This window comes from Ceratotherium simum, chromosome 32 (genome assembly GCF_057802395.1).
Source record: "Ceratotherium simum simum isolate JZ-2026a chromosome 32, ASM5780239v1, whole genome shotgun sequence".
NCBI lineage: Eukaryota > Metazoa > Chordata > Mammalia > Perissodactyla > Rhinocerotidae > Ceratotherium > Ceratotherium simum.
Window position 1 is genome coordinate 14,697,449 of NC_141931.1, and position 24,565 is coordinate 14,722,013.

At 34.4% G+C, this 24,565-nt stretch overlaps 1 protein-coding gene across 1 annotated transcript in view; it reads right to left on the bottom strand.

Moving 5' to 3' along the window:
* The window catches only part of PLXDC2 (plexin domain containing 2), a 430,861-nt gene that overhangs the window by 82,649 nt on the left and 323,647 nt on the right, over positions 1-24,565 (bottom strand). The window contains exon 10 of the mRNA XM_004425310.3: positions 1,244-1,304. Within this exon, the coding sequence (XP_004425367.1) occupies positions 1,244-1,304 (61 nt within the window). The remainder of the gene's footprint in view (positions 1-1,243; positions 1,305-24,565) is intronic.

A 24,565-nucleotide genomic window follows, 5' to 3' on the forward strand; every position in this document is an offset into this window, starting at 1 on the left:
ACATGGTAAATTCTCCACCAATATATTTAGGAGGGCTTAAAATATGATGGATTCTTCTCTGTCTCCTAGGGTTCATGGTAGGCACACACTGAAGCAAGAAAATTAAATGTCTGAAGTACACCCTTGATCTTTACATACATATAGATATTCAATTTCATCATTTTTTTTACTGAGGTAACTGTGATTACATGAAAAAAACATCAACCTGAAAACACAACTATGGCTTCATCACTATATTTTCTTTCTAAATTATGTTGTTAAGGAAGTGAAATGAAATAGATGGATTAGTATATATCACTGTAATTCCCCAAATGAATGTCAAAAAGTTGATTAAAGCTGCATTGGCAATACTGTACTTAAAGTTCAAGAATATTCTCAAAGATGTATTTCTCAAGAAATTTATGAGATATCATAAATAAAAACTTAATTTAAAAAAAAGGCTCTAGCAACCATTGATCTCCTAATAGTTTTCAAAACAGCACTTTGGCATGATTTGCTTTACTGAATGAGATAACTTGCATAATTGTGCATGGCTTTTATTCAAAATTCATACCCTAAAACTTAACAAAGGGAGAAGAAACAAATACTTTTCTTTGTGAACCTAATAGGATATCTTTATGTGACCTCGAAATGACAGTGTAAATGCAACTCACTAGAAAATTTGAAACAGGTTAAAATTGCTTCTGCAATTGTATACACTCGGGTGAATCACTTTATTGCATCATTGTCTCTATAACGTTTGCCTGGGAGTTACTGTTTCCGTGTTAAACCATTTTTAACTTCTTATATCACGCCGGTTTGCAGTAATCAATCTTTTCCTCCATACCATTGGTTTTGTTCTTTGAGCGAAAAAGATGAACAATGGCTTCTAGATCTTAGAAAAGCAGCAAGTGTTTAAGAGAATTGCCCTTTGCTCATAGAAATTCAAATCCTAGTTCTACTACTATTCACTAGTCACATACCTAACTCCGGATACCCTCACTGCACCCCCCTCCCCACCATCTCCCCTCTCCCTTCCCTCTTCTCTTGATAATATGGAGGCAACAACAGCTCCCACCTCATAGGATGGGTATGAGAACAAACTGAGATAGTATTTGTAGAGTTAAACCCAATGTCTGGCACATTTTAAGGGCTCAGTAACTGATGGCTATTCTTGCTAAATTAAATACCATTTTCATTAAGTTGTAGCAACTATATATGACAGCTTGGTCCCAGGAATCTTGTCATAAAATCACATACATACCTCTTCAGGGCATCCACTGTCCACCCAGTCCTGCCGATGGCGATCAAATCCACTGGAACATCTTCAGAGAAGACCACATTGCAGTTCAGAAAAGAAAGTATGGGGTGGAGAGTGGAGGGGCAGAAATTAAAAGAAAAAGATCAGTAAGTAGTTAATTCTCGTATTTTCAGTTTAGCACAACACAAACTTTCCTCTGTAGAACTGTTCATTGGAGCAGCAGTGAAGCATTGACTGTGTTCTGAGTAACGACCCACTCCTTAGGTACTCATGCTATTAGAATCACACCTGGCAACAAATCAGTCCACTGAGGCCCACTACCCTGTGCAGAACACCTGAATCCTCATGCAAAGGTAAGTCCAATCGCTATTCTATGAAGTTGGTTTCCTTTCTCCTCATCAAAACAAATGGATACAAACAAATTTTCTGCAGGTATCATTTTTCAGGATTTTAGATCTTTTTATTTGTTTTTCTTATTATTCTTTTTTTAATTGAAGACCCGTAGTTGCACTTTACTTTATTGTGCAGTAAAGTGTTAACTCAGCAGGTTTGGGGTGTTCGAACCCTCACATTCCAAAGAAAGAACTGGCCCTTGTCCGGTTCCTGGGAGATGACCTCTAAGACGTTGGAATATCCTGCCTGATAAGGGTGTCTTTCTATATCTTTGGTCTTGGGCTATGCAAGATAGTTTACGCTAACAGTATGATTTATGGTGAATGTCTGTTTTTATTCACCTGGAGCCCTGGGCCATGCTGTATCAGTTTGACCTCTTGCAGGGGCTGGAGTCTAGAGATAAGGTCAGTCACGGGGCATTTCATACCTACATGACCGACCCTCAATAAAAACCCTGGACAGCAAGGCTTGGGTGAGCTTTCTCGGTTGGCAACACTTGGCTTGTGTTTTCACAAATTGTTGCTGGGGGACTTAAGTTCTGTGTGTACAACTCCGCAGGGAAAACACAACTGGAAGCTCGTGTCTGGTCTCTCCTGGACTCTGCCCTATGTGCCTTTCACCTTTGCTGATTTTAATCTGTATTCTTTTGCTGTAATAAATGCCAACCTTGATTATGACAGCTTTTCTGAGTTCTGTGAGTTCTTCTAGCGAATCAGTGAACCTGAGTGTGTTCTTGCACAACCTACCAACACTATGATTAGGTCATATCTAAAAGGTTTAATTCAGCAAGCCCTGGGTTAGCAAGATTTTGTTCACTCCCACTCTCTTCCTTGACTGGAATAATTTTCTGCCCTCTCTATCTATTAAGCTACAGTCCACTCATTTTTCAAGATCCCAGAATTACTACGCAGAAGAGCCCATTCTGACAAAGCTTTGTGGTTGCTGTGATCACATCTTACTTTACTATTTAATTTTTTTTATACATATAAACTTTCATGTGCTTATGTCTTATTTACCAAACTTGATTGTGAACATTTTGACGTTAGGGCCAGTGTCACATATGATCATACCTAGTATATCTGACACATAATTTCTTTTTCATATTCGAAATTTAAAATATTTTTGATAGTCTATTAAAATTAAGGATTTACATTGCCCCTGAATTTTAATATTTAGGTATATATTTATATATAATATATATGAATCCATATCAATAAATATTAACACAGATATTTACACATTTTTCAAAATAAACGAAAGTCACACAACTTCTGTCTTATATTTTCATATAGTGCTACTTTGCAACTTTTCTTCACTTAGTCCACATGATGACTTTTTCTAAGAATGCTTGCCAGAGATTATGTACCATGGCATGAATGAACATAATTTAATTCAAGTGGAATGTGAAAACAACTCTACTGTCAACAAAAAAGACCATATCTATCATTCTGCCTGGACATGATCCATTACAGCTCAGCTATTTTATGCCTCCAATCTATGTTGAATAAGCTTAAGTGTGGAATAAACATCAGTGTGTGATCTTGTATCTAAGTTTGAGAATCCCCAGTTGGTCAAGGACATCTCTGGTTACCCAAAGAGATTCCAATGTTTGGAGTCTGTTTAATTCCACATGAATTAGGTGGTTGTTCCCTCTTTTCCTTTTTTCTTTTCAAGGTTGTTTAAATACTGAAAAATATACTGGCATTCTTTTTTGTAATGGGGATATATCGATTTTCTACGGAAAATATATTTTGGTAGCCACCTAACCACAAGTAAATAAATGGAACAAACAATTTTTAAAATGCAGTTTGTCTTTACTTACTCAATTCCAGATGTATTTAAAGCCAGTGGGAAACAATAACTTTTACCATATATTATAATAATATAGTACCATATCTTAAATTTATGGGTCAACTGAAATTTATCCTAAGTAATTAGTCCTTTAAATTGTTAAATTAATCCCAAGGAAAAGTACGGAACACTGCATTTTGCTTGATTTATTAAGTAATCCCCCAGTTATATTGTGTGAAATTAGGTTTTACTGAAAATATGTGATTCAATTAGATATTTCGTTCATTTATTCACAATTCATTTTCTATTAATTGATCTGCAGTTTACTAATTGTTGGGGTGGGAAGGATTGAAAGTGGCAAAATACAAATAAGATTTGGTTTGAAAAGCTCATGCATTTTTGTAACTTACAGTGCCTTAAAAAATCAACACAACTGGATGCTGCCTTTTTAGTATTTTTGTATAACCTAGTAATCTAAATAGTATCTAAAGCAATTATAAACAAAAGTGTGTGTGTGTGTTATAAATCATTAACAAAAAACACCTTTATATTATTTCTGAATTCTAAATAAACTAAATATCACCTTTTTTTTTTTTTTTTTGTGAGGAAGTTTAGCCCTGAGCTAACATCTGATGCCAATCCTCCTCTTTTTTTTTGGCTGAGGAAGATTGGCCCTGGGCTAACATCTGTGCCCATCTTCCTCTACTTTATATGGGACACCGCCATAGCACGGCTTGACAAGCAGTACATTGGTGCACGCCCAGGATCCGAACCTGTGAACCCCAGCTGGCAAAGAGGAGCATGCGCACTTAACCGCTGCACCACTGGGCTGGCCCAGGCCCCCAAATATCACTCTTGAGAACACCTTCCTCTTTGCACTGAGCTCCTGTGTTGTTTTTTCTAAAACACAATGACGTTAACCATGTAATACTCCAGCATATTGATTTCCAGACATTTTTAACAATGCTTGCAAACAGGCTTTCCACTGGAATCACCTAGTATTCCTGTTGAAATGCAAATTCCTGAGTCTAGGTGAATAAGATTCTCTGCCAATTTGAGTCCAGCACTTTTCATTGTAAACAAGCACCCCGGGTGATTCTTACCACACTGAAATCTCAAAACTACTAACTTCCTGTGTGATATATCAACATGGCAGGCCCCTTCCCATTCCTCCCACACATCGTCTAAACCTGTTCTCATGCCTGTTGGTGCCCCTCCTTGAAAGTGCTGTGCTGTTTCATGTCTCTGCCTTTGAACATGCTATTACTTATGTCTGGAATACCTTCCTTGTCTCTAATTAGCAAACTCAATTCAACTCAAGGCTTAATCTCCTCCAAGAAGCATCTCCTCCTCCTCCCACCCAGAAGAGGTAGCAACCCTTTCTCAGTGCCCCCCAATATTAAGTGCTAGAGTCTATTATTATACCACAATTGGTTGCTTTTGAGCTTATTCTACTCACAAGACTTTGGGGAGAGCATGGTTCAAAGGGAGGTCCTCAAGTCAAACCGCTTGAGTTAGAATTTTGGCTTGGGCACAAAAACAGATAAGTGACCTTAGGCAAGTTATTTTTTCTATCTAAGTTTGTTTCCTCATCTGTAAAATGTAGTAAGGGAGGTTATATAATAATTAAAAGTAGAGTGTTTGGTACATAGTCAACAGTTAGCAAATATCAGCTGTTTTTAAAACCTAAGTAATGTCTTTGTAGTATGCATGTAGCAAGGTTTACAATTGTTGAAAATGAATAAGTGAGATTTTCATTTTATTGACAATATTTTGGAAAATGTTTAGGAATTAATTCTGTGTACCATATTAATGTGAAATGTGTTTTATACCTAAAGTCCTTTATCATCATCTTTGGGAATTAGCATTATAGAATCTTATGAGAGAAAATCCAAGTTGTTCTCAAACATGACCCAAATCTTAATTCAATATTTATAAACAGACAGAGATTATGTGGTTTTGTAAATATTCCTCAAAAGTTGATTTCGATAAAGTCTGAGCTCCTAACCGCAGTAGGTTTCTAATGTTTTTATTTTCAAGTTATTCCATTCTTCTCACTATTACCTAATTCCAAAACAAATTGATGGAGAGTTATACTTCAAATTAATTGTACTATTCTCCACTCAATTTCAATGGGATGTTGATTTCAAAGCCCCCAGGAACCATGTTAAGTGAACCTCATTAAATAAAGCAGCCTAGAAAACAAACAATATTCTCCTAGCTTGCAGCATCTATTCAATTAAGAGATTAAAGTGTAGATCTCATCAAATCTCTATCTTATCTCAGTTTTGTAGAAAGGGTTTCAGAAATACGACTTATTTTGAAAGCGTAGTATATTCAGGTGAAGGAAATAGAGTAAATGTTAAAATATATACATAAGCAGTACATAATGATTAACAATGAAACGCATGTCTTACTGCACAACTGAACACGTGTCATTTTATCAGTGAGATGAAACATCTACAAGAGAGAACTTAGAAAGAAACTTCACAGAATCTTAAGACCTAGTTAGGAATTTTCTAGATCAGTTTCTAGATCAAGAGTCAGCAAGTGTTTTCTGTAAAGGATCAGATAGTAAATATTTTAGGCTTTGCAGGCTAGACAGTTTCTCTCCTAACTACCACCTCTGCCATTGTAGCTCAAAAGCAGCCACAGACAAATGCATAAAGAAATGGCTGTGGCTGTGTTCCAATAAAACTTTATTTACAAAAACAGGAAGTGGGTCAAATTTGGCCCACTTGCTGTAGTTTGCTGACTTCTGTTCTAGATTATTATCTGAAAATTAAGATCTGTAAAATTCTGAAGACTTTAGGATAAATACCTTATCAAGGTGTCTAATGATTTAAATGGTTCTTATAGCCTTAGGTATATTTATCAGAGTGGGCTATATTAATGGAAAAATCAATTGTACATTTAGTAAATTTTCTTGCCATAGTCTGCAAAAGTGTGAAAAATGATCCTCCAGCAACAAAGAAATGGAAAGATGATTTAAAAAGAAGCAGAAGTATTTTAGATGAGAAACAAGTATAATGATAAACAGCTGTGATTATAACTAATAACATATTTTATCACAAGATAGATTGGTAATATGTAGTATGGAGCTGTAAGATATGGAAAAATAATTTTGTTTTGAAATACTGAAAAATTTTAATTGGAAAGGTAGGTCATAAAATTTACATGTTGATTATAACCATCATTATTGTCAATAAAAAAATTAGTAAAAAATCATATCTCATTTCCCATATGGGGCATGCTTGCTGTTCCTAATAGGCTTCAGGCATAAAATGGATGATTTCGCGTCTAAAAACATTTCTCCTAAAATCAAGAAACTTGAGCTTAAAGTTTTTCAGAATTTTCATGCTTGAACCATTCATTACATAGGGCTCTGAGAATGATGGGTGAATCTAAGTACACAGTAACCTATTACAGAGACAATACTGTAGGATTAATTATGAAATTTTACATCATTATAATACGCAAGGCTATGGAGTATGTTTTCTTTTAGTAAAAGCTGTTGATGTTAGTTGAACCACAGAATCATAATCCAATGCCAACAAGAATAGTTATGTGCAAAATTCAGGAACATTGCTTTGGAGATGAATGTCAGATGGAAAACTGGGGTCAAGTCATCTGATATCTGATATTCAGAACCTTATCATTTACACATGTGGCATCTTGCAGAGTGGCAGGTTTTATAAAATAAAGGCTTAATCTTTCTTTAGATTTCTAGATTCTAGAGTAGCACTAATATATGCTTAAAAGCATAACAGCATCAGGGACTTTTATCCTTCCAATTCTTTCATCTCATTAAAAATAATTCACATCTTATTCCTCTTTCCTCCTAAATTATTGGTATAAAAGATATTTCTATTACTTTTTGGTTTTGATTCCCCCTATCTTTCACTAAAAAATATTTCCAAAAAGGAAAACAATTTTTGTAATTGGCTTTTCATGTTGGAGCTCTTTCTTCCTATGAGTGTCATCTCCTGATGACTAGTCTGTTTTCAGTTTTGGGGTATGTACAGTAGGAAAGATTTGATGCTGGGACTGAAACTACAACATTTAGGCTTATCTGGAAATAAGCTAATCTTTTCAGAAATCATTCTGATTAAAAGCCACTGCTGATGTTGGCAAAATATCCTCATTTGTGCATTGTCAATGCTTTAAGGGAATGAGGGACATATAAAAGTAGACCGAAATATTCATTGAAATTGTAATGCATAAAAACAAAAAGTCAATTATACAGTGGACTATCCAGGAAACCCATATTAGGGCAGAGTACTTAGTAATATCCCAGAACTTTCAGCATGTTTTGATCAGGGAGATGCCAACTCTACCCAGATTATGAGATACTTGAGTACTTAATTTTATATGTGTATATAAAAAATTCCTTAAAATACTACTTAGAAGGGGTAAGAGAATGAAGGATTCATCTTTATGGAAATCATTAAAAGCTATTTTACTCAAAAGACTTGGACTGACTTGCTTATAATACTAATCTCACAGTAAAATTCAATTTTTATCTTTGCTCCCCATCTAACTTTTAAGTGCTGCTAGTGCATATTAAATTATGCTGGCTAAGGGAATTTTAAATGATGCAAGTTTGGCTTCATGAAAGTCAAACTTGTATTGACTTAAATAATCCTTCATTACACAGCATTATATATTCTATACTTTCACAAGTGTAAGCCCTTTGGACATTAGCTTATTAATGTTTTTTTAAACCAGCAATGGCTGAAATAGTTAAATCTGAATTCCTCAATGACTTCCAACTTTGTGCTGTTTCACCTGTATGAAGTGGATGTGAATGCATTAGCAATGTAAACTATGCAATTTCAGAAATCTTCAATTCTATCAAAAAACAGATTACTCCAACATAGTCTTTCAAACTTTTTGAAATAAACCATAGTAAGAAATACAGTTAATATCAAGTGTTTAGACATTTATATATCTGGATATGTGTGTGTGTATGTGTATAATAAAACTAAATATTTGTTGTGATGTTCCTTTTTTCTTTTTTGTTTTTCGAAACATCCACATAAAGCCTAGAGATATTTTGTATTCCATTCTACTTCATTTACAAAGTGCTGGATGCAACCTACTGGGTAATTGATAGCATGACTCTCCTGAATTGCAACCCTCAATTTGAATAATACGACCCCAATACACAGTTTAAAATTTTAATCATATTTATGCTTTAAATAGTATTGTCTGGTTTATAAAATAATCATTTTAATAGAAAATTACAGAAAAGTATAAAAACAGAAATTAAAGAAGGTGTTATCCCAATGCTAGGATATTGTTAGTTGTAAGTTCCCACCCAGTCTTTATTTAATGCATATTTATACCTATGTATTAATCAAACTGGAATCATAACGTGATAACTTGCTTTTCCACAGTTAATATTATGGTCTGGCCATTTTTCCATGTCCATACATATCCCTCAAGAGTTAATTTTTAATGACAGCAGATACTCTATTATATGGCTTTATAAAAAATTTATCCAACCTATATATGAGAATACCCATGCATTTTAACCCTTATAAAAATACACACTATCTGGAACCAGCCTGGTAGCACAGTGGTTAAGTTTGCACACTCTGCTTCGGCAGCCCAGGGTTCGCATGTTCGGATCCTGGGCACAGACTTACACACTGCTCATGAAGCCATGCTGTGGCAGGCGTCCCACATATAAAGTAGAGGAAGATGGGCATGGATGTTGGCCCAGGGCCAATCTTCCTCAGCAAAAAGAGGAGGATTGGCAACAGATGTTAGCTCAGGACTCATCTTCCTCACCAAAAAAAAAATATACACTACCATCCTTTTTGAAATTGGATGGATTAAAAATGATGTATCATGTTTTAATTAGCATTTCTATTCTATTCTATTTCTATTACAGGTGAGGTTAAACTTTTAAAATGCTTATTGACTATTGGTATTTCCACATATTTGAATCGTATACTCATTTATTTTCCCAATTTTATTCGATTGAGCTATTCTTTTTTATAGGCTTTTTATGAATTAAGAGTACTACATCTCTGTTAAATATATAATTTGTCTGTAACTTCAATTCTAATATGAGTTTTTTTTTGCCATATGGTGGTTTGTATTTTTCGATTGTGAAGTTTTTCAACCTTGTCTTTCAAGATTTCTTTCTTTGCTTTTTTGCTCAAAAAGGCCTCTACTACTTGGGCATTAAGTATTTGCAACACTCCCTTCTAGTTAGCTCATTATTTCATTCCTCACCTTCAATTCTCTAATCTAGTCTAAATTTATTTTAGTATATGATGTGAAGTAAGAACCAAATCTAAACAAACAAATATTACTCCAATAGATGGTTAAGAGTCCTAGGATCATTTGTCCAATAATAGATCTTCATCCATCCTTTGGGATTGCATGTTTCATCACACAATAAACTCATAGGCTAAGGTCTATGTTTGAAATGGTAAATTTTCCCATTGATTTCTTTGTTCCTTCTTGTACAATTTCTATAATGATTTCATTACTATAGTTTTATATCATGATTTAATACCTAGTAGTTGAAGTTTTCCATCATTGATCTTATTTTTAAATGTTTCTTGAGTAGTCTCACTCTTTTATTCTTCTCTGTAATTTTTATAATAAAGACATTCTGATGTTCCAAATAATAATGCTATTGCAAACTTGATAGAATTGATGTGGAAATAATTGTCATCTTAATATATTCTAGCTTTCCATCCATTAAAATGTTTATTCAGGTGTTCTTTCAAGTGCCTCATCAAATTTTCATTGTTTTCCTTATATGGAGCCTACATATTATTAAGTTTGTTAGTAACTATTTTATCTACTTTTCTATTGTTAAGGAGCTTAATCATTGCATTTTCTAAATGGTTATTTCTGACATGGAAAGCTATTGATTTCTGTGTAGTTATTTTGTAACTGGTTCCTTTATTTACAAATAATAACTTTCCTTCTCCTTTCCAATAGTCATGTCTCTTATTTATGTTTCTTTTCTCTGTGTATTAACCAGAATTACAGAATTCTGTTACATTATGGTAGTAAGCACATCCTTGCCTCTTCCTTATGTTAATGGGAATGTTTCTGGGGCTTCAATGTTCAGCATATTTTTTTCGTTGTTGTGAAATAATGTTTATTATTGTGTTAATATGTATCATTCTATCTCATTCTGCTAACATTTTACTTAGGAAAAAATGTTGGATTTTATCTAATATTTTTTCCATCTACCAAGATAACCAAATGATCTTCATTATTAGTGCCATTAATTGCATTAAAAGATTTCTTTAAACTAAACCATGATTGTATTCATGAAATAAATTTATTATTTGGCCATTTTTTAATTATTTTAACTCTGTTGGATTTGATTCTTAACTATTAGAGTTTTAAAATTCTACACTCATAAATAATACAAGATATCTATGAATAATCTACAGCTAACACCATATATAACGATGAAAGAGTGAATGCTTTCCTCCTAAGATCAGAAACAAGACAAAACGGCTACTTTCCCCACTTCTAATCAACATTGTCCCATACAGCTTGAAAAGGAAGGAGAAGTTAGAACCCAAGAAAGTGAAGCTTTAGGAGAACAATCAAATCATTAATTGCTTCCTGCCTTGTGTCCTTCTTGTATGAGTGCAAAGTAAAACGGGAAGTCAAGTTATAGTTTAATTAAGTGGCAAAAACAAGGCAGCCATAGCAGATTATAGAAGAATTATTGAACAGCTGAAACTCATAACAACCTTCATTAGAGATACAAAGTAATATTTGTTATGATGTTGAAAAGTTGAAAAGCTAATGATTTCACTACTACATTGACAAAGTCAGCTATAACCCAAAGGACATCTTAGGGTTAAATGTCCAGAGTAAATGGGTCAACTTTTTGAGTAGAGTGGAGATTGGAGGCTACTAAAGAGACAAGAGTTGCAGGTGTTCCTCTTTTTAAAACACCAGGATTAGTATATGTTACCAAATGAAGCCAGACACCTATTGTCATTGAGCAATCTGTCAGTACAGACAGTTTAAGAAATGATCAGCTCTAGGATTTCCAGAGGAGGGCAGCCATTGGGGCTTAGATGAGACTGAAACACAAACGACAACAAAGACTTAAGATTTTCATTGATACCCTCCCTTTGCTTTCCACAAACACGTTTTCAAATCATTTCCCTCTAACTTCCAACTGACTTAGTTTGCTTGCCTTCTGTTTTATTGAAGTCCCTTTTACCGTCCCATCTGACTCATATCTTCAAAGAGACTTAACCCAAGCTGCACTCCCAGCGAGGTGTCCCGGTGATCGGTGATTATTCTTCTCCCAAGTGCAACCTCCCATCAAGGTTATAGCCCCCAGCTTAAGGACAGGACATTTATTATCTCATGAAATTTATGCAGTTAGAGATGAATACAAAGTCTTCTGTTTACCAAAGGCTATTAACATTTAAAATCAAACTTCTTATCCCAACATTATGAAGAAAATATTTTTTCACTGATTGGTCTTAAATATGGCTTTGGTAACTAGCCAGAGTTAGGCTGAAAACATGTTTTAACAATTTATTAAGAATTTATTGCTCCTTATTTATGAAAGATTTTCAGCTCCTTTAGAAACATCGTAACTCTTCAAAGAAGATAAATGATAACCTGAGGCTGAGGTATGGTAACTGAAGGAAGACTATGATTGCAATGAAATAGATAGTTTTATTTTGTTTCTTCGAATTGTATACACAAAAATAAAATGTTGCATATTTTTTATTTTAGAAAGGGAAGATTATATTTATTGGTGATTATTTCTAAGAGTGAAATTAATCATTTTTGTAGCTTTTAGAATATATGTTTATAAAGTGAGTAATCCATTTAAAAAATAATGCTATTTTTCCACCTAACTAAATGTGCGCCTTTTGGAGTCCTTTATCTAGGCAGCATATTAGCACATCCTGAAGGATTTGGGAGCACAGTTCATTGCATCACAGTAGAAAAGAGAACTCCACCTTGCCACACTTGACTCCCTCTCCAAATTCAGGCACTAAGAGCAATGGAGTCTCTAGCCCTGAATTAATAATTAATAACTTGATTAATAATTTTCACCATGATACTAGGGCACTGCCAGGAAAAACAACAAAACAAAACATTGTCTCATTTAATATGGGTATAATGGGAAAAAGAAAGGGAAGGAAGTGGAGGTTACTGATAGTGTTTGAGCATGTAATAGTTGACATGTGTTCAATAACTGTCAATTATGTAATTCTTACCCCAATCTGCAATATTCCTCACAGTTATTCCCTTTTGACCATTGCAAAAATCTGAGGTTGTATTAAGTTAGTAGAAAGAGCATGAGCTTTAGAATTGCATACATAAAACTGGGTTCAGGCTTTGACTCTGCCATTGATTATGACCCACAGCAGGCTATTATCAGAGATTATTGGGTGGGATCTATGGCAAGTCACTATTGGAAATTCAGTTTCCGTAAAATGGAGGATTGTAAAATCTACCTTTGCTGGGTTTTGGTGAGGATTAAATGAGATAATATAGATGAAGCATTCTTTTGGTGTTGACATAATAGATACTCAATAAATGTAAGTTATTTTATACTTTTTTACCCTCCGTAGCACCTAACACAGGTCAAAAAGTGCTTATTAAAACAAAACATTTTAACCTGATCTGTAACTAAAAATCTATATAATATCCTCCAAGTCCTGACCCAGCTTCCTTAGCCACAAAAGTTAGGGTTATAAAACCAAGAGGAGAAATCTTCTCTTTTTGATGAATGGATTCTTCAGAATCTAAAAATTCCTTGCCAAGCATTCAACTTTGCTATCTTGGTAGAACAGAAATGAGAGTTGAGTCTTCAGGGAAAGAAAAAAAAAAAGAAAAAGATTCCCCCTCATGGCTGTGAGCCATTGAAGCAAACACTCAATCACAAATAAACCTACCGGACGTTTCAGGATTCCAATTTCTGACAACCTTTCTGAAAATTTCTTGACTTCAAACCAAATGTTATACCTAAATATAGCACTTTCAAATGTGTAAAATTATACAGAAGGAGCAGTGACTTTTACTTTGTTGTTGGCTCAGAAAAAGGAACATAAAGTCTTCGGGGTTTAGGTGTGCTGTGCCTCTGAAATTCTATCCTTTTGCCAATAAATTTTTATTCCATGGTGCTCAGATTAATGGCTCCTGGTCTTTCAAAGTTGTCTGTCTTCCTCAGGAACATCAATAATGCATGAATCAACTCACCTCTGTTCTGCCAAGATAGCAAAGTTGGACTCTGGCGAGGAACAAGAAATCCCTTTGATGAAACAATTGTCTCATCAAAGAAAGGTCTTTATCCTAATTAATTTTTTACTATAAAAAGTTTCAGAATTTTACTTGGAATGTTGAGATTTACAGAGACGGATGAAGATGGTATTTCTACTTTCTCAGAGAACCATAGCATGAACTATTCTTACTCCTGTTTTGAACCATAAACATTTAGGAAAGGACTATAAAGGAATACAAGACGCCATTACATTTGTTCCCATCTCTTCAGGAAGAGTAATTGATAAAACATCCCAAACAAATGAATGTCTCTCTCTCTTTCTCCCCTCTCTATTTCTCTCTCCCTCTCACATTGCGTAAGAGACAAAGTGCTTCTAATCACAGTGGATTTGAGTCTTTGCAAATGATCTGCAGAAAGAATGGGTGGATTAGGAAGGTTAGCATTTTTAACTACGAAAACCTGCATTAATCACAGATTTTCAAGGTCTGTCCAGAGTTCAGGGTTTAGTTTTGCAAAGGCCCTCCACAACTGCTATAGTGGGTGAGGAGGAGATGGGAGAGTCTGGCTCTGAACTCTCCACCATAGACTGTACCTAAGGAGATCTAATTTTATCTGTTTTGTATCTGCAGTTTCACTTTTCAAAAATGTTTCTCCTGCTTAGGAAGAAAAAGCTTGAAAACCATTTCGTTAAATCACTTGTAAACCTCACTCCATTAATTTATCTAGGCTTGTTATCATTATATTTTACAATGTAATTAAATCTTTCAGACAAGTACTATGAGCTCATTTAAAATACGATAATATAACTTTGACATGGCACTCTAAGAGGAGAAGCAACTTTTTCTCTCTGATGTCCTTAGAAAATGCAATTTCACGCATTATAATGCCAGATAATAGTACCTGAGTGAATCTTATAATAACCAGCAGAACACTGTCTCTTAAAAGATATTTGTTTAATGATTTTTTGATAATGTACTTCTATATCCTTCAAGAGATATCTTATTTGTGAGATAAATTTTCTAAAATCCAGGTTAAATTAGAATATCTTTTTATACATATGTGGTGGTCGATATTTGCTTACATTAATCAATCAAACTTGAAAATAGTCATTGTTCCATTTCATCAATCTATTGTGATCAAAGAACACTATGTTTCTTCATTCATCTCTTCAGCTCCTGGTAAACACAGCTTCATCTTCTAAATTTTCAAGAGTGATTATTCCAAGTAGAAGCAAATTGATTTTGGTGGAAATACGTCCAAGACTTCTAGAGCTTGCTAAAATGTTATACAAGATGACTTCCTTATTATTTAAAAAATGCACATTTGAGAATTTCAAAAATGCATATTTGAATATGTATATATAACTATATACATATATATTTCAGTTCAATTTGCCTCTGAAGTCTAAGTTGTAATATCAATGCTTATAAAAATAATGTATAATTTTAGTAGTGGCTTTTAACATACATAAAGCTTTGTTTTCTTTTTTTTTTTTCAAGCAATATACTATTTAATTTCTTTCTTTCCCTTCTGAAGGCTAGGTAGGTGAAGAATTACAAACAAGCAAATGTATAAAGGATAAACAATCATATTACTGTATTAATTTAGAAAATATAAAACTAGGCCTGCAGGCAATGACATCAGGAGAGAATATAATCCAGTCATATGTCGCTTAATGACGGTACATTTTTGTTATTCTCTCTACATTACGAATCTGTGAGCTCACCTGAAAGGATCTGTTTTTAAGATTGCATCAGGCGCAGGTCCTTATGGAGAGTATCAACAATGTATTAGTAAATTCATTCCACTTTAAGAAATGATTCCAGCCGTAAACACCGTTCTGCTTCCTTATTTCCTTGCTTTATTCTACATCAGATTTGTCAGGCATATAAAATATCAAATTACTAAATGCTAATTCTATTAGAGTTTTATGCAGCTCATGTGTACAAATGTTCTATGTCTTATTAAAGGCAGCAAAAAAAAAGAAGGGTTTTAAGAATTTGGGTGTGAAGCAATTTTCTGCTTCATAAAATATAGTCAGTGTCACCTTATGTTAACAGAAGCATTCTTGGATATGCAGTTTTTCCTTCAGATTTGCTTTAATGAAATTGACTTAGTATTTCAGAGCACACCCCTTTAACCCAGAGAGAAAAATATTTATAGCGAAAGCTATGTAAGCATATGTAGAACGGATATCTAGACCTGAATCTTCATGTTATTCTCTCCTTCAGCTCACAAGACCCATCAGTTCAACACCCTCAAAACTTTTCTCATTCATTTTCAAACACTATTATATTAGTTTGACCTGGTCTTTCATTTACTGTCTGTTTTCCTGGGTGACACTCAGAATTGTCTCATTTATCCCAGTGTCACTGTTCACTTCATTAAACCCCTCATAAACAAATAGTCAATGTCTTCTTCCAGAATAATTTATTGCGAATACATCTTTTACTTTTTTTCATTAATCAACATATTTGTTATACATCCTCCATTTATCTGGCAAACTTTTTCGGTAAAGGATCAGACAGTATATACTTCGGGCTTATGGGCCATGTGGTGTCTGTCACAGGAATTCCATTATGGGGAATAAGCGAACTAACCTAGAAACTCTAGCTCTGTCATAGGTTCTGAATACAGAAATGCAGTTAAAACTTAGACAGTAGCAGGGATTCCCAGGATAGTGTTAGGTAGTGTGACCACAAAAATGATGGGACAAACCACTACACTTTGAGAGAGAAACGAATGGGATACCTAAAGCAGGATCGGGCATGTGGCATTGAAGGGAGGGATCTGATTCTCACACTTCACACTCATTTCGATTTACAAATTCTGTGCTCAACTTCAGTAAGTCTTTTTAGTCAAGTTCTCTTGAATATTTATCTCCTACCATGCATGTATTCTTGTTCACTTTGTTATTTTAGACAATCTAGGTTTATGCTTGCATACTAAAATTTAAGCATCTGAAGTATTTTATGCTCATTCCTCTGAAATATGGCATCAAGGATTATTCTCTCTTTTCATAGACTGAGTGCACAGGTCTGAGAGCGACACAGAGGTCCCTTTATGCTCCATGTTCTGATATATGAGTAGAAACCTTGACACAGAAAAAAGCAATGCAGGACTAACTCTCCTATACGAAATAAGAAATTCTTCATATACCATTTTTTAAATTAATTAATTAATTTATTTATTTTTGTGAGAAAGATCAGCGCTGTGCTCACATCTGCCAATCCTCCTCTTTTTTTTTTTTTTTTTTTGCTGAGGAAGACTCGCCCTGGGCTAATATCCACGCCCATCTTCCTCCACTTTATATGGGACGCTGCCACAGCACGGCTTGCCAAGCAGTGCGTCGGTGCATGCCCGGGATCCGAACCAGCGAACCCTGGGCCACCGCAGCGGAGCGCGTGTGCTTAACTGCTTGCACCACCGGGCTGGCTCCATTCATGTACCATTTTTGCTGCATGCTGTTTTAATAGATTATTCACAAATCTTTTTTTTTCCATGAGAGCTCTACCTACGTGCTATTTTTATTACTTTTTCCAATTCATGGTTTTAATTCTTTTCATGAGAACTCTATCTTGCCAATCATGTACTTTGCAGGAATAGGACCCGAATTATTGTTAAAGGAAACTTTATATGTATCTTTTACAACAAACCATTCAAATAAGTTTTGAATGTAGGTTAGTGTAAATAAGCTAGTGAAATCTTTTATTGGGCAAGGGAGGGGCCTCCTCCCCTTTTCTGAGGGACATCTATTGCTTTGAATTCCTTGTCCAGCATATACTCACACTTGGTAAAGCTACCTGTGCTAAGATTAGGTATAGAAGCCTAATTGAGAAATTTCAACCTTAGCATTTATTTTTTCACTTTCCTCTCCAACCACCATCCTTCAAAATATTTTTATTTTAAATCCTCACTCCAGTTACTAGTTTCGTGACCTTGGCTAAGCTTCTCAACCTTCTTAAGTCTCATTTACTTAATCTATGAAAGAGGGATTCTAACACTTACCTCTCAATGGATTGCAAGGATTGAATGAGATAATAGAATTAAAAGACTTTAGTGGAAGTGAAGGCTTTCCTGTGACACCTGGCACATAGTAAATAGAGGATAAAAGGTAGCTACTATAATTATTTTAAGTATTTCCATATGTAAGATATTCTTACACTTAAAACAGCCCCCCTGTCCTTTCTTTCACAGCTCATGCAATTTAGCAGCAGCAGCAAGAATCTGGGCAAGGATCAAATAAATCTGTGTGTTAGAAGAGTGCAGAGGAGGGATGGATTAATTCTGATCAGGGCATAGGTCAATACAGAGGTCTTCTCTGGTGGTCGAAAGACATTATTTTAAGAATATAAAATCGATGTATTTTTAGGAGAGCCTATCATTAGAAATCATTGCAGCCAAAGTCATGTTTCATAGAGAGAATAGTTCCCCCTTGACTATGAATTGTCATTGAAGGGAAAATTCTAGGGCTGAGGTAAAAAAGGAAAAAGTGTCTCTATAGGAAGGAGAAAAAAAATGAGTCTCACTAATCCAGAACCAGCCAATCCATTTCAATCATACTCCAAAAAAGGAAAATTTGAATGCTGATCTTTGTTCAACCAATAAATTTTATTTTTATCCTGAAGTACCTTTTGCTTTGTCTTCTCTAATAACATATACCAGCTTGGTCAGATTGCCCTGAAGTTATATAAAGAGATACATCTTCAGAATAGTACTACCTAGATGTTCTTAGAACTAAAGAAATAACAAGATGGTTACGTGCGTTGCTGAATTACCGATTTCCTTCACTTCTCCACAAATGACAGAATTCCTATCATAAAATTTCCCTCAAAACTCTGGGCAGGGTAAGATTGTACCTCTGACTCAGAACTTGACAGAAAATAAACTCTCTGGTATTTAGAGAATTTCATAAAAATCGTAAGTAGCATGTTCATATTAAGAAATATGAAATAGTCATATTTCAACTTGTCTTGGAGATAGGTTTTAGCAGAAAGCAAAAAATCAGAAATTATCCCAATGACATTTTTATCATTTTCTTATATAGGGATTGAAAGAACTGTCTTGAGTATGAACATATTGTATTTTGAATGTCTTTCTATATTTTGACATTAGATTTCCAGCAAATCAAATAATTAAAGCATAAACTACTTTTATTAAATGTTCTCTTTTATCATAATGTCAGTCTTTTCAATATAAAACTATTAATCTAAGGTTTTCCCAATACTCATGCCAAATTTTTTCTTTTACAGAGGCCAACCATGAACTTTGTTTTTTGCTTTTAAGTTTTTATTTCACTGCCCTTTAGGGATCATATTTTTTTCCATAATAATTTAGCACCTACTGTTTTTAAATTGAACAAATTCAATTTCATTCTTGGACAATTAACTTTTAATTATTTCAAGGGGAACTCATTATTGTATTAGTGCAAGCAAGCGAAGGGAATAAAATATTTAATGTATCACTAAAATGCTCCATTTTTAGATACTCGTTGCATGTTTGCTAGACTGCATTTGTTGAAGTTTAGTTTTCTAGATTATAACCATATAAAATGCAGATACCACAGCTGGTTAACACAGAAGCAAAACTTAAAAATCACTTGAGTAATCTTGAAAAAGCAGCTATAAACAGATGTGATGCTAAATAATTCCACAGATTTCATCTCTAGTTTGCCAAATGGTGCTCACGTGGAATGTAAACACAGCGTTCACTGACTGGAAATTCAAAGACCACTCAAACAAATGCCTTGATATTTTAGGTGGGACTTGGCGGTCAGGAGACTGGGCTCCAGCACCTGCTGCCTAGAGTTTGGAAAAAAGAAAGTTGGTTTCTATTCTGAATTCATAACTATCCTTAGCGACTGGCAGATGCTAGCGACCAAAAGAAGATAGAGACCAAAACGCAAAATAGATGATAGATGGATAGATAGATAAATAGATGATAGATTGACAGAGACAAAAATATACAGTTCAACATTATCTGTTTTTGAAAAAAGAAAATTACATGCATTTTATATCCAAAAGGCTAGTAAATCCAATGCCATATTTCTAGAGGAAAGAAATGTAGACTATACATTCAGTATTGATTAAATTTCTACTCCTGAAAGATTCTTTAACGTTAGAATTTTCTGAAAGAGTATCCAAATTTTCCCAATATACTTTAACATATATATTTTCTTCCTTTCTTTTAAAAATATTTATTTGCTTGTTTATTAATTAGTTCAGTGTGGGCAACGTGCATGTGGTAAAAATTCAAACTCTACTAAAGGGAATATGATGAAATGGTAATGTTCTCTGTTTATGCCAAATTCCAATTCACTGCAGTTTCCCTAAAGGTGAACCCTGTTCTAGTATCTTACGTAACTTTAAAAAAATATTCTCTATATCAGAGTATACATCAAAATGCTTTCAGGCAATGGGTAAAGTAACATCATACCTCATTATACTGTTATACTTAATTCACACAAAAAGAATTAGTACATTTTGGTTAAAGCTAGGCTTGGAATGTTCAAAAGGAATAAAAAAATATACTTTAATTTTGTATTCTTAAAAGACTATTTTGTTTATGATATATTTCAGGACAAGGTAATTAATAGAAATGCTAAGATTATTTAAATTTGAAAGGATTATAAAGGGTCTTGCACTAAAAATGTTCAAAATACAATCCACCTCTTACAAGCATTACACATCAGAAATAATTGTCTTGGCTGTATAGTATTTCTAGAAGCTCCTTAGTTCCTTTAGAACAATGAATTTCTACTTTTGTAGCAGTAATTTAATAAAAATTCAGAAATCAAAGATATTCTAATGATTTTAAGTGGCTAACAACTTTCTAAAATCTTCTGACTTATTTATTAAATACATAAAAACTTCTTGCTTTCTTTTATCAGGACCTATTTCATTAAGTCCTAAGAGATTTTAAACAAACATCTTTATCTTCAGAACTTTTTTTCTATAATATTTCTCGATTTCAAATTAAGAATAAGTCTTTCCACACAACTTTGTCATAACCACGACAGGCTTATGGTACCCTTGGCCCATATGTGCAAGGTGGGCATTTCCACTGTGCTCTTCTCAGATCACAGGCTCCCCTTATGAGGTTTATTAAAAACTTAAATCCTTGGGCTCCACTATGGACCTACTGAATATGAATCCCTTGGTGAGCTACGGAGAAATCTGCATTTTAACAAGCTCCTGTGGCAATTCTTAACTGTACTAACGTTTGAGAACCACTGAACTTGGGGCTACTCAGATTTAAAGAATCAAATATATCTAGATGACATATGTATTTCACATTTCAAGATATAAGGTCAAAGAGCTTTATTGATTTGCCCGGGATTGGTAAGTTAATTGTTGGCTGTGCCAGTAGGTATTCAGACACCCAGTCTAATCCACCTCAGACAGCAAACCATGGCGTCCCCTCTAGTATCAGTTTTGGGAATTTTGATTCCTTTTTAAAAACTGAGGAATGCTTCCTCAGTTCTGGGCTCCTCCTGAACTTCGGCTGGCTAATACTCCCTGACACTGAAAGCCCAATAAACTTAATAAGAATACACTGAAGAGAAAGGATCTCATTTAGTCTAGACTTGGCCTAGTGTGGTCACCAATTTCAGACTCATGGGCAATTTATCCGTTGTTGCTGAGTGTATATAGTTAAAGCTTAATGTTTCTCTGATGCTTTCAATCAGAAATGCCAGCAATTCTCTTCTTCCTGTCTATCATGGCTAGGCAGTGTGACAACACTGCATTTCAATTAGTTTTTCTTCAATTAAAATAATTTTGTTGGATCTGATATTTCAGCAAGGACATACTGTCTACCAAAGACACAAAAATCGATTTTGTTAGAGTTATAAATACCTTCATATTCTGCATTTAAACCTGACATTCAATTTATATACTGAAAATGGTAATATTTTCGCCTATCAAAATCCTACTAATCAGTAATTCTAATAAGCAGATATCTGGAGGTGGTTGCAACTTGAAAGAAAGTCAGCATACTGGAACATAGATCAATAAAAGTTTATTTAAAATTCTTACAGCTTAGTGAGTTCTAAATATCCACCTGAATTTAGACGCATTTCTAAAGCGGAACTTTACCTTACCCCAATCCATTGAAATAAGCCTGAGGCTATAATTAATTCTGGATCAGGGCTCCTGGATTTCATAAATGGCTTCTATTCCATTATTAGGTCTGGACTTTACGTCTTATCACCAAAGCCAATGGGTTTCCTTATGTGAAAGGATCATGTAAATGTGTAATCTACAAGTGGCCTCAAATATGAACTTAGACCATAATGTCAAAAGGGTTATAGGCTGTGGGTTTGCCCAGGATATAAAGGTACATTTAAACAAGAGCAATTATACTAACTCTAACAACTGATTTATCTTAATTTTACAAATTTCAGACTTGGCCATGTATTCTAAGAGTATATGGCTTGTCATTCAAAAATTGTGGGTTTCAGATCCTCTCCTTTCTTTTTTTTATTATTATTTTGATGAGGTCATATTGACTTATAACATTGTGTAATTTTCAGGAGTACATTATTACATATCAGTTTCTGTATAGACTGCATTGTGTTCACCACCAATAGTCTTGTTATCCGTTACCATACATATGTGCCCCTTTACTCCTTTTGGATCCTCTCCTTTCAATCTTGAAATCTTGGACTAAATTAAGCCTTACAGTTAAACCAGACGACAGAATGCTTTATATGGCCCTCTAAGGATCACAGTGGAGTTGCACCTTACTTGAGGGCTACCTACTGAGGTGAGTAAGTAGGCAAAAATCATACTGTGTCAAAATATGCTTGGAATTCCCTTAGCACAGCCCCCTCAGGAGCCTGAAACTCTGTCTTTTAATAAAATCAGTTCTTCCTCCAATGTCAGAATGGACTGTGAGGTTTTTGGCTGACCCTAGATGAAGCTCTTGCTTGTTTTTAGGACCACGTGGTATGAAAATTACCCACTGTTTCTTTAGACACTAGAGTCACACTCAATGCTGCAAACGTGCCTGTGTTAAGAGGTCCATAGGAACAAGACTAAAGCAGAAGGGTATATTCAAGTTTCCTTGGTGCTCTCATTGAGAAGCACAAGACTACTTATTTGGGAAAGGTTGGATTGGCTGCACCATTTAAATTTGTTCTTTCTCTCTCTCTCCCCTCCTCAACTTAAGTAGTTTCATTTCTGTAAGCTAAATGAACATATGATAATATAAATACCTTCTATTTTCAAAAATTAGCTGTGTCTATATAAAAAGAGTTTTTTATCCTTAATTAAATTTAGGTTGATAATACATGTCAAATCATTAATGAATTATTAGCCAGTATTTCTGACTTTATACATTTAAAAATTTTTTTTGAAACATATTACATGTGATAATTTCTTTCTATTTCTCTTTTTGTTACTACAAAGAAATCCAATTCATTTAGTTGAAAATAACAGCCAGTGACCCAGCATGCTCAGGGAAATGAAATAGAAATAACAGGTTGAAAAAAATATAGAGCAGTCGTTCAGAAACATCTCTCCCTCATCTCATCTCGTATTTCTCCTTAAGTAAATATGTTATATTACTATTCTACATATACAAGTCTTTACCATTAGTAGGTATTTGCCTATTCTATTTATTCTTTTGATGGGTGGAATCATGGAATGTATTTATTCCCACATTTTTACCAGTACCAGTCTTACGACTTTGATTGGAGCTAGGTAAATACAAAGTGGAAAATTCTTTAAAAGTGAGGCACCACGAGACTAACTTCCCAGTGTTCAACATGCTTAATTATAAATGTTGACATTTTATACCTGGTGTCAGATTAGTTCTTTCTATAACCATTTGGTTGACACTGAAAAAGCCAATGGATGGTAACGGCCAAAGGGAACAATTAGAATTCTCAGGAAAGTGGAGATTTCTGGCCTCAATTATCTGCGTAATTCAGTCTAACCGTATTATGTTGGATTCCCATATTAAGCCAGGCCCTGTGCTGAGTGCTGTGGAAGACACTAAAATGAGTAAAACTGGGTTTTTACCCTTTAAAGAATTTATATTCTCCTAATTCTCTTTTGTTGATTCCTCCTTTTGTCTTCAACCTCATGTGGCAAAAATTCAAATCATACAAAAGAGTACATAATGAAAAGTAATACTCATTTTCATACCTGTCCCTGCTCACTATAGTTTCCTCAGAGACAAATATTGTTATCAGTCTCTTATGTATCTTTTCAGAGATATTCTCTGTCTATACAAACGTACATGTATACAAATATACTTTAAAATAATTTTATGCAATGGAAAATTAGCATCATCCTCATTATGCCATGCCATAGGCTAGTTCCCGGAATCTCTTCTATTTTCAATTTACACTCTCTCCATATCTGATCTCATTGAATCCCATGAATTTAAAACATTATCTATATGATAACGACTCTCTAATCTGAACCTCTAGCCAAAACCTCTTCCTGGAATTTCTGGCATCTTTATCGCCACCTACTCAACATTTCTACTTGAAGTCTGATAGGATTCTCAACTGAATTTGTCCCTAACTAAACTCTTTCTTTCTCCCTACTCTAGTCTCTATTTCCTCCGCCATCTTACTTAGCTCAAAAAATGAGTGCCATCATCTACCAAATTGCTCAAACAAAAACCTAGGAAGTGTCTTTGATTCATATCTTTCCCTCTTCCTTAACTTCTAATCCATTAGTAAGTAAGGTGTCTCTTTCCAAAATATACTTCACATTCATTCATCTCTCTCCATCACCATAATTATCATCCTCGTCCAAGCTACTGTCATCCCTCTTTAGGCTATATTGCACATACTTTCTACTATTCTCTTCCTTTTCATTCTTGCCCCCCTTAAACAAACAAACAAACAAACAAACAAAAGCACACAAAAAACAACTATT